Source organism: Phaethon lepturus, unplaced genomic scaffold, assembly GCF_000687285.1.
Source record: "Phaethon lepturus isolate BGI_N335 unplaced genomic scaffold, ASM68728v1 scaffold57564, whole genome shotgun sequence".
NCBI classification, from domain to species: Eukaryota; Metazoa; Chordata; class Aves; order Phaethontiformes; family Phaethontidae; genus Phaethon; species Phaethon lepturus.
Genome location: NW_010536694.1, coordinates 13,825 through 25,522, shown reverse-complemented (window position 1 = coordinate 25,522; position 11,698 = coordinate 13,825). Strand labels below are relative to the sequence as shown.

At 40.6% G+C, this 11,698-nt stretch overlaps 1 protein-coding gene across 1 annotated transcript; it reads left to right on the top strand.

Moving 5' to 3' along the window:
• Nucleotides 1–661: 661 nt before the first annotated feature.
• LOC104620110 (transient receptor potential cation channel subfamily M member 3-like) lies at nucleotides 662–11,442 on the top strand (the record flags this gene model as incomplete). The annotated part of the gene is made up of 4 exons (XM_010286234.1): nucleotides 662–812; nucleotides 1,369–1,568; nucleotides 2,789–2,921; nucleotides 9,993–11,442. Coding segments are annotated over 4 exons (1,934 nt in total), but the record flags the coding sequence as incomplete, so codon positions are not given.
• Nucleotides 11,443–11,698: the final 256 nt, after the last annotated feature.

Below are 11,698 nucleotides of genomic sequence, written 5' to 3'. Positions count from 1 at the left end.
GAATGTTTTGGTTCCAAAGCATTTGGGGAAGAAACAGGTGGCAACTCTGCTGCCTACATGTCCTTTTACCTGGTACAGTAAAGACTTGATAATCTCCCCCACTGTCTCTAGGCATGCGGTCAAAAGTCCTTAATAGCAGAGGGTCATTATGAACATGTCCCAGAGGAGCTCAGGGCAGTGCAGCGCACAGCAATAACTGTCTACTCTTTAATTTGCTTTCATGTACTTATTTTTCCTTACACTATTTATCACATCCCTCTCCATCAATCAAAAAGACCAAGCTTTCACCATTAAAAAAAATACATGTCAGCTTTTTTCCGGGATTAAACATTTTGATCAATTTATTTGCCCAGACGCTAATTACTACCAGAGCACCATGACATTTTAACTGTATGTTACAAGGTAGCTTACTTGTACCAGGCATATCTCCTGCAATTTCTGAAGGGAATATCTTGATATTCTTGGCAAATAACACACAATAACAAGAACTGCAGCTTGTAAAATCTGTGATAGAAAGTGCAAACTTCTTGGGGTGAGCATCAATGCCACTGTTATTTGGAAGATATTGCTTGGGCAGGCAGGCCTTTAGAAATACTTAAATATTTCTGTAAAAAGCACTGAAAAAATAAGATTCATTCCCATTTTGCATTTTTGTTCCCAGCTCCATGTGGTCAAAATGAAACCAGAGAAGATGGCAAAATAATCCAGCTACCTCCCTGCAAGACAGGAGCCTGGATCGTTCCTGCCATCATGGCCTGTTACCTCTTGGTTGCAAACATCCTTTTGGTGAACCTCCTCATTGCTGTTTTCAAGTGAGTGACGCATTGCAAAGTATGGACTTGGGGGACAGTGAGGAGGGAGCCTAAGAAGGCTGCTAAGCTGAAGACTTTGGATGAGACCCATTTTCAGAGGATGTCAGGGTGAGAGGGAAAGAGGCAATAGCTTGTCTCCAGGGAGTGAGGGAGATGCCAAGTTCTTCACATATTGTCTCATTTCCAAGGACAGACACCCGATGGGAATCAGGGCAGACAAGCCAAAAAAATTAAAGTTCAGTTATGGCATCATTCAGTCCCAATATGGAAAACACGAATACAAATACTTTCCTGTCTTGTTGGCTTGGTGTAAGACTCAGTGGTTGTACAGAGCAGAGGTACACAGTGTTAAGATGCTTTGAAATGGCTGGTTGCCACTGTGCCTTGCTGAAGCACAAACTTAATAATTTCTTTTGTTGTTCTTCCTTTTTTTGTGACAAGGAAACATTTGCCACTATTACTGAAATGTGTCTAGTTAAGTTGCTGTCATATCATCTTCAGCAGAGTACCCAAAATCAATTCAATCTGGTGTTATTTTCCTCTTCTTGCCTTCTAGCAATACATTTTTTGAAGTCAAATCCATATCAAACCAAGTATGGAAGTTTCAAAGATACCAGCTAATCATGACATTTCATGAAAGACCTGTTCTCCCACCGCCTCTGATCATTTTCAGCCATATGACTATGATATTCCAACACCTCTGCTGCAGATGGCGGAAGCATGAAAGCGACCCAGATGAGAGAGACTATGGACTAAGTAAGCCTTAGACAATCTACAGAGTGGGACTTTCTAATGCTCTTGGTAATATCTAGTGTTTGACATGAATGAAGGCTAAACCTGGCACCTTGATAATCTTTCCCGCAGAGAAAGTTACTTTTAATTGCAGAAACCTTACCTGAATGGTTTAGTTTTACCTGCATTGCCCAGGTAATTAGTTCTCCTCAAAGCATTAATGAGGATGTGTTTTTCTGGGATTTTTGGAGGTTATTCCTCCCTTTGCTACTTCAAAGCAAAGAGGTTTGTTTTGCTGTTTGACCTTTTGCAAAAAGGTCTGTAATTACTGGAACTCTTCTCACAGTCCATCACACTTCCAGATCTCAGTTTTATTTCTGAAAGTACAGAGAGAACATTCCTACTTTTTAAGCAAACAGCACATACTTGCCCCCAACAAGCTTCTTGCCTAGATAAGCTGAGAGATGGTGAGAATTAATTATTTTGTAGACACAGGTTCTCTCCTTGACACTGACTCAAACTGGAGGAGTAGCTTCTCTGGATGCCATAATAGGAACTCCCATGAGCATGATGAAAAACCCGTCAGATTATTTTGATAGCACTTTCTCTCTTCTTCTCTATCTAGTTCTTCAAAGTAGAAGATTTCCACCTCCCCCAGTGTATAGGCCAGAGGCAGGGAGCTCAGGGAAGTGCATGTCTTCCCAACATTAGCCCGTGCCACAGCCCGCTTCTCTATGAGGAGGGAGCTGGAGCCATGTGGTGGCACGGGAGATGCAAGTGCAACCAGACTGCTCTCCTCCCACTCACATCACACTGTCTGCCACAGCCCTTGCTGCTGCCTGCAGATACCAGGTCTTGCCACGTCAGATAGACCCTCCGTACTCTCAGGCTGCTTTCCTAGCAGTCTGCTAATTGGGTTATATTTGTATTTGGTTACAGGTGGGCTTTGGCTCCCACCATCTCTCCAGGACCTGACCAACAGCTGTGTTTAGATCTCATGCAATCAAAACACATTCATCTTTGCTCAGCATTTGCCTGCTTAAGTGTTTCTGTCTCCAGAATCACATCTAATTGAAGCCACTAATTTCGTAATTAGCTGCATCTATCTGCTTTCATACCAAAATGCCAGATAAATTTGAAGCCTGCTTTAGAAAGTTTAGTCCATTAATTCCACAATGAGAAGAATGTAGTTAATTTCACATGTTAATCTTTGCCAAATTCACATTTTTCCATTGTTTCCACAGAACTTTTCATAACTGAGGATGAATTGAAAAAAGTCCATGATTTTGAAGAGCAGTGCATAGAAGAATATTTTAGAGAAAAGGATGACAGATTCAATTCCTCCAATGATGAAAGAATCCGTGTCACTTCAGAAAGGTGCACTATTTTGTTTGTTTTCTCAAAAGTTGATCTGGAAATGTGGTTCTGTTGCCATTCTTACCCTTCCTTTCTTTTCCTTGAAAAGGGAAACATTTGAGGCATTTTTTAATAATTCTTAACTAAAAAGTAGAGTGAAAAAAGGTGGTGAATTTCTTTTCTCTTTTTTGCTAAAGCAAATGTTCCTCAAAGTTTTGAAAACATGAATCTTTTAACCAGTTGTGTTAGAACACAACTGACGTAGTAAGAAACACAAATTATTCTCAGCTTTTAGTTCTTAAAGCAAAACTTCAGGTCACAAGTGGTCCGAACACAATGGGAGAGTAAATGAGAGCTCCTCAATGAAAAAGATGGCTTTAGCACTAACCTGCTAGGCATTCAGATAAAGAGCGAGCCTTGTTTCATGATGGCCTTGCTAGATAAGCTAGTTTTATTGAAAGCAGCAGGGCTTTTGCCATTAATTTCAAAGGGACTAGACATTTCACCCATGGCAATGAAATGTACAGAGGACAAAGGTAATACGTTAATTTAGTGCAAGTTGCCAGTCTTCAAATTCATCAGTCCTAAAAATTCATAAATCTGTTGATCTGCTGAGGTGCTTATATGCTTTCATCACACAGCAGCTGAGCAACAGTTAAATTCTGAGGATGGTGTTTGTTGTTTGATTCATAGCACTGCTACCAATAAATATTTTAGGGCAATATACTGTCAGATATTCATAAAATTTATGAACCACTGAATACTCCATTCCATGAATACTCCACTTTAACTTGAATTACAGAGGTCAGGTGAGTTGTCATTGTAATCGATTACACAGATATAACACTCTTCCCCTTATACATAATCTTGTAACACTCCCCCTGATGTAGCTATGCCTAAAATATGTTTTCTGCAGGCAAGGAAACATGCTTTTAATTTGGTTTTGAAATAAATCTATCCCAGAGCAGGATTGGCAGATCTATCCTTTAATCATCTGCATTACTGAAAACAGCACTCCTAAACCACATATTTTAGAAAAGGGTATTAGAGGGGAAGTGTGGTAAGGCATCCTCATAGAGAATGGCCAAGTAACCCAGCGCTACTTGGTCAGGAAGAGACAATGAGGAATGAAATGACAGAGGTGTATATAATTATGAGTGCAAGGAGAGGGTGAGTAGAAATCAATTGTTTACTGTATCTCTCAGAACAAGAGGTAGGTGAGCAACAGATGAATTTAGCAGGAGCCCAGGTTCAAAATAAACAAAAAAGGGTGATTTTTTCATGCACAAAGTAGTGGAAAAGAGCAAATTCTTGAAAGCTGATGAGGTCTAAAAGAAGCTGGTGGTGTCAGCTAAAAGCCTGCATGGCTTCAAATGGAGACTAGACAAGCTTATGGATGAGAAATGCAGCAAGGGCCGCTAAATACATAGAGATCATATTGAGCCCATGAAGTTCCTGAGCAGAAAATGTTTACAGACGGGAGAATATGAGAGGGGAAGAATTACATAACTTTCAAAGTAAGATAGTGGCTAAATTGATTAGTGGTCCAACTGAGTACCTTTTTGTCTTGTGTTCTGATAGTCCAGTGGTCAGAGAACTAACCTGAAAATCATAGATGTGGGTTCAAATCTCTGTTCGGGCATAGCTTTCCTTTTGGTGGCCAAGAAAAGAAGAGGTATGTTTGAAGACTCTGTAAATAAGAAGTAACCTAGCTGGGACCTCCCAGGTCCTTGAAAATTAATACATAACAGTCTGCCTTTGCACCCTGTGCTGGCCCTGTTTTACAGGAAAAGTGCCCTTATGTCTATTTTAAATGAACGGCTTAAAGCACTTTGTTCCAGAAGAGAGTTCATGATTATGCATCCTAAATGACAACAAGCACCTGAGCCCCACAGAGAATTAGTTCTCTAAAAATCCATTTACCTTAGCCAGTAGTGTAATGTGGCAACCCGCATATCCCAGTTCTGTAAGGGACACCCAGGTAGCAACCCATGGGGTACAGAGGCCACTCCTGGACCCAAGAACACTACTAAGACTTGCAGCAATGAAATCCCAGGTGAATGCAGTTCTCATCTCATAGTAGCTCTCTTCTCTCCTTGCCAAACCAACTGCAATGCTGTACCACACAAGGCAAGTGCAAACACTTCAAAGATCTGAGGAATACTTTAACGATGTTTGAGGAATTGGGGCTGAGTATCTTAAATAACACGTGTTAAAAACTGAATGCCCAGGTCTGCCATTTTGCCTGCAGTTATGACCTGGAAAGTATCCCTTGAAGTGTTCTTAATCTAAAACACCAAACTTATTTTTTCTAACCTGTGGAACTTTGAAATATTTAAAATCCAGATTTGCACTTTGTACAATTAACAAGATGTAAAGCAAAGTAATCAGAGAAGATGCCAGACTACACAATTTCTCTTCCAATGTCCAGTCAGCCTGTAGGAACAGGCCAAGCACAATACCTACATTATAGCCATGATTACATGCATTTATCAGGTTAGGCATTGGTGAATCTCCTGGAGACCCATGAGGAAAGGGAAGTTGGACAAATTTACTTAATTGCAGTATAAGAATCACAACTTTTCCTGGAGACTCTTCCTTCCTAATCACTGTGAAACTTACAGTGGCGCATTTTGACCAGCACAGAGACATGCATGCATAGTATGATCAAAAAAAATGCACTATTTTTCTTGATCTGGCATGAATCCGCTAAAACAATCTTTTCAGTAGGCATTTTTTCCATATTGACAAGTCTCGACTCTTTCAAGCTCAATGCAAAACCATTTGTTGATTCCAAACAGAGCAGGGTCACATCCTAATATTTAAAAAACAGATAAGCTGGTTGGAGTAGATACTATTATGTTGTCTTTGGTACTATATGGTGCCCATTACTACAGCACCTTAACACTTTATAGTCTGCAGTGCAATTACACTAACAGGCATCCATGTGAATGAAGACGTGGTTATTATCTTGATTTCAGAGATGGCAGCTGAAGTGCACAGAAATAAGTTTGGGTTGGAAGGGCCACTACTGAGCGTAGTAGATCTGGCCACACATGCAGAGTGGCAGTAGGAAAGGTCTGTGAATCTGACGGCATCTCTCTGTGGTCACAACGGTTTAAGTGGTCTTAGGCTCCAGATGGGAATGAAGCCAGGACAACCCAGCGTCCTTAGCCTGCAGAAACCACTGCACCTGGGAAAATTGGCTGGCCACTTGCATCAGCAATGGTTTACCAAAAGATGTCAGGCAAAATACCAATAGCCTGTTACAGACTTGGGAACATCTGTCTCTGTTTTATTTAAATAAAACCATTTCACAGCCACCTATAACAAGCAGTGACTTTCAGTGTCTGCAGTCTTTGTGGCAGTTGAAAAGGATTTTCAAGTATAAATGATGCCTTAAAAATGGACAAAGGGACTTGTGAACGTGATTCTAGCATTCAGTTAAGAGGTCTGCTTCTGAAAAGAGTGCCTTACTCCCATTAAATCATTACTTCAATTAAATTATGTGCAAAGGTAAAAATAAATACAACCAAAATGACTGCCAGCAAAAGCCATCGTCTCCCAAACCATAATTAAAAAGGCTCTTCACGGGTAATATAAAATCTTTGCCAGGTTCCCAGTTCTGATCTTTTTTTTTTCCTGGTTAATGGATATTGTCCTCAGATAGTCCATGTTTGTTTCATTATTAGAAATTTTTGAGCTTCAGCAAAATACACGTGATGCACATTTTACATGTAGACTCCTCTTTTTCTGTTCTCATTCCCATCTGTTAGAATGGCTTGGCACCTTCTCATACACTGGATAAATCCTGCTGTAAGGAAAAGCACAGGTGCAATGGAAGCATCATACATGGATATTGTGAGATTTGCCAAAAGGTTCATAGTGTCTCCAACACACATGGGGAAAAAAATACAACATAAAACTTGTGCATTCTTATTTCAAAATAATTGTTTTAATTCAAGATAGTTCCTGAAGGAAATACAGCTCTAACTTTCTATTCACTGAGTGCAAGATAATCCAACAATAGGCAAAAAAATAAAATTTCACTTATTAAAAATTTTTAAGGACACAATTATGACTGTATTTCTCCAGAACATATCTTCTTATGTCCGCAGTGTTTGGCTGACGTGATTTTTTCTAGTAGGATTACTTCCAGAGAATGGTGCTGTTCTGTGTGATGAATGATTGCAGAACTGAACATCAAATTAATATAAGATAATATCACTAATTAAAAGAATAAATATTTGTTAAAATATCTGGAATTGGCCATGTGCAATATGTATAACAAAAGGTGACTAAATTGAACTACTAGCTTTGGTTTGGAGGAGATCAGCTTCACTCAAGCTTTCTTTTTGTGAATAAAAATATATAGTCAGGGCCCATCCTGTGTAAATACATATATGTACTTCTCAGTTATCTGTGCACATCTCTGGTTACTCCTGGTTTCTGAACCCAGACTGCACTATTCTTATCTAGTTGAGTTTCTGTGTAAATTTCCCACTACTACCAATGCAATCTGTGATTACTTCCATAGCAACCAACAGACCATGTAACTCAAAAGTCTCTCTTTGTCTTGGCCAGTAATACCAGCAGTCTTACACTTTGTGCCTCTGGCAGTAGCTAACAGATCATGTTCAGGCAAGGTGGGACAAATATATGAACATGTACCAGCAATGGTATGTCCCTACGTTCTCCTTTGGATGCACTAGTTGTCTTCAGCAGCATTTCATAGCCCTCAACGTGAATGCAGGATACAAAACTTACTCGCTATGGATAGTTCTACTCATATTGCAGATACAAATATGTAACCAAGTGCAATAATTAAGTGGCTATGTTTGTTTTACTTCACTTGTGTACATCTCTTAAAGGAGGCCAAAAAAAACCCAAACACAAACCCAAGACTATTCAGTTAGCTTCACAAAATATTAAAAATTCATTCCAGTAACTTGGGTCAATTTTTTTGTTGGTTGTAATCTGAGCATTCTCAAGTAAAATCCAGGAGATTTCTCAAGTTGTTCCATATGTCTGACAGCCCTAAAATGTGATGTTATATCCATTCACCATTTTGGAACAGTTGTTACAGAATCTGAATGTGTGATGAGGCACTCAACTAGCTGATAAATATTTCAAAAGTGCAATTGTTTTTATAAAATACTAGTTCAAATAATAACTTGAGGGAAAATTCAACTGCTTCCCATATAAACTGCTCTCACATTATGGAATTATATTCTGTGCTTGCAATAATCTTAATCTGTTTTGTTGGAGAAGTTGGTAGAACTAGAGGTAGACTGGTGCCTAAATGATAATGAGTAGAATGAGATTCTTTGAAACTACCAATTCATTTCTTAGCAGTGATTACTAGATCATTCATCTATTGAACTCTGATGACAGCAATATAGCTACTGCTTCACATTTGATTTGCAGTGCTTGTGCTTTCAAAACTCATGATCTTCAACAGAAAAAGCCCATATTTCACAGCAAAGTGAGACTTGCTGTAGGGAGTGGTGTCACACTCCTCCCTCTCCGCTCTTGTGCGGGCGGGTTGCTGTTGCTCATCACCACGAGGGAGTCAGACCTCAGTGTTTCACCAGCTAAAGTTCCGTGCATTAATTAACAAGGCATTAATGCTGCCCAATACTCATTCATTGCTAAAATCCAGTTTCCTTCTGCGCAAGTAAGAGTATTTATGGTGTTGCCAGCTCCAGGTCACTTGTCCTGTTGGAAATTCAAGTAGCAGTAGTAGAAAATTATATCTATCTCATCAGAAATCCTGGCTATGATTGACAGGGTGCTTATTAACATTTGAGTATGAATTGCACTAACAGGCAGAGAGTAAGAGACTTGTGAAGAGAAAAGTGTGGACATCCTGCCATTTGGTATTTGTCACTTCTCTGTTCATTTTTCAGTGTCTACAGGAACGGAGAAAACCAGAAAATCAGACAAAAATAACTACATAAATGTGTTGCTTTTAATACTACTTTGGCAGATAATTGAAGGTCCCTGGTCTACTCTAGGGACCACAACCAAAGAAAATAATTATGAGAAGAAATTTCAGATGTGCTAAAGGCAATTTCATTGTGTAAACTTAGAGGAGTCCATATAAATCCTTCAGTAGAGACCTTTTAAAAGGCAGAAAATCGAAACAGCTGAAAGCTACCAGCATAAATTAGTACACAATTCACCTTGAAGTTGAAAACATTTTAAAATGAGACAGATCAACAGTGTAGAACAGGTATACTGAAGTTTAAATTAGGATTACGCATTCAATTATTACCTATTAATATGTCAATGTAACTTTTTATTTATATATTATGATAGGTAGCTAATAAATAACTTTAAAATTCACCATTTCAAGACCTAAGCCTTTAACACAGACTACCCAAAGCACAATCACAGTAATGGAGCAATCTTGGTGTGTGTACCCTATTGCAGGCTGTATTTGGTTTCATCAGTGTTCTCCTCCCTGCAGTTTTCATGCATACTGTACTTGTTATTACCTACATTCAATACAACTGCTGAATATATATCTGAGCCAAAAATTAATCAGAGAACAAAGAAACTGTCTCCTTAGGTCCACATAGCACTAGCTGGTGTAAATCTGAGGCAAAACACCAGGAAAAAAAAAAGGATGTTACTCGCCTTCTGAGTGTGGCATATTGCCCACTTTAATTACTTCATTTAGTTCTGCAGTTAACTGCAGTGGTCCTGCCTGTGGCACAACTGGGGACGATGTCATGTGGCATCTGCTCTAAGTATTATTCATTCCTAACAACCTAATTAGAAGTTTAGGCAGCAGAGAGGCAGGAAATCATAGGTAACATTTCTGTAATAACCCCTGCCCCTGGGATAGGGCATACCCAAAACCCCCCTCTACACAGCAGACACCCCTGATTTAACCCACTGGAGCAGTTTCCTGATCGAGTGGTGTTTGTTTGCTGAACCTCTTTTAGCAGGGTTTTGAAGCGGGTGAGGTGGTGTAGATTGGCTTTGAACTTTAAGACCTATTTGTTCCCATTTGTTTTGGTGACCTATTAGCTGAACATCACTGCTTTGCAGAAATTAACCTGTTTAATTCTTCCCTTTTTTAAGGGTAGAGAACATGGCCATGCGACTGGAAGAAGTGAATGAGCGAGAGCACTGTATGAAGGCCTCTCTGCAGACCGTTGACATTAGGCTTGCTCAGCTGGAAGATATGATGGGACGAATGGTGACTGCCTTAGAAAAACTGACCGGCATAGAGAGAGGTGAGACAACCAAGATACGATCCAGGACCTCATCCGACTGTACTGATGCAGCCTACATTGTGAGGCAGAGTAGCTTCAATAGTCAGGAAGGAAACACTTATAAGCTTCAAGAGAGCATAGATCCCACAGGAGAGGAGTCCATGTCCCCAACGTCTCCTACAATCACACCCCGCATGCGAAGCCACTCTTTCTATGCAACAAATATGAAGGACAAGTGTGGGTTGGAAAAGTTTGAAAGCATTTTTAAGGAAAGATCTCCAAGCCTGCATCGGGCTATCAGTTCCCACTCGATAGCAAAAGAAGGGAAGGTTCCCTTAGCCCCTACCAGCACTTTGTCAATTGCCCCAGACTCCAGAAGGCCTTCGTCTTGTATAGACATCTACGTCTCTGCCATGGATGAGATGCATTCTGACACAGAGCCACTCGACAGCTCCATAAATATTCTTGGTACTGGAGATGCAGCTCTGCAGGCTCATATAGCCTCTTCCATTTTAGCTAACAGTGCATACATTAGCAGTACACCTGGTGAAAAAATTTCTGCCAGGAGTCTTGATTATGAGGAAACCTCTGGAATAGAAACAAGAGCATTTTCTTCAGACTATTCGCAAATCACAGATTGCCAAATCCCCTGGGATTCAGACCCTCCTTTATATCACACTTTAGAGCGATCTAAAAGCAGTCGGTATCTGGCTACAGCTCCATTTATTCTGGAAGAAACGCCAATTGTGAAATCTCACAGTTTTATGTTCTCTCCATCTCGAAGCTACTTCAGCAGCCTTGGCGTCCCAGTCAAAACAGCAGAGTACACAAGTATTACGGACTGCATAGACACAAGGTGTGTGAGCGCTCCCCAGGCCATCGCAGAGAGGGCCAGTTTCCCTGGAAGTCTCGGGGGCAAAGTGGAGGACTTGGGATGCTGCCACCCAGAGAGAGAAGCTGAACTAAGCCACCCAGGTTCTGATCATGAGGATACTGAGGCCAAAGACAAGAAAGGGATCCCCTTAGCTTCTCAAGACAGCAATGCTACAAGAACTCTGGCCAACAGCATCGCACTTCCAAAAATAGAGAGGGCCAACAGCTACTCTGCAGAGGAGTCGAACATGTTGTATGCACAACACACACGTAAGAGCTACTCTATCAGCGACAAACTTGACAGACAGCGAAACGCAACAGGCCTGCGAAACCCTTTCCAGAGGAGTAAGTCCTCGCGGCCAGAGAGCAGAGGGGACAACCTGTCCATGAGGAGACTGTCAAGAACGGGAGCCTTCCGCAGCTTTGAAAGCAAGCATAGCTAGGCCTAGACAAAGCTCACTGGCAGTCTAAGGGTCATCTGCTCTCCAGTCCATTTTTCTTAGCAGAATTTACAAAAAAAACGAACATCACCCCATGTCAACTCCAGATGGCATTAGCCACCAGACAAGGGAGCACATTGTCAGTCTCAGCATCGCCCACTGAGTTACTGCATCTTGACCCAGTTGACATTTGCACTTAAGGAAAAAGGGAGGGATGAAAGCTTTACAAAGACTTCAGTAAACAACAGGAATAACAAGC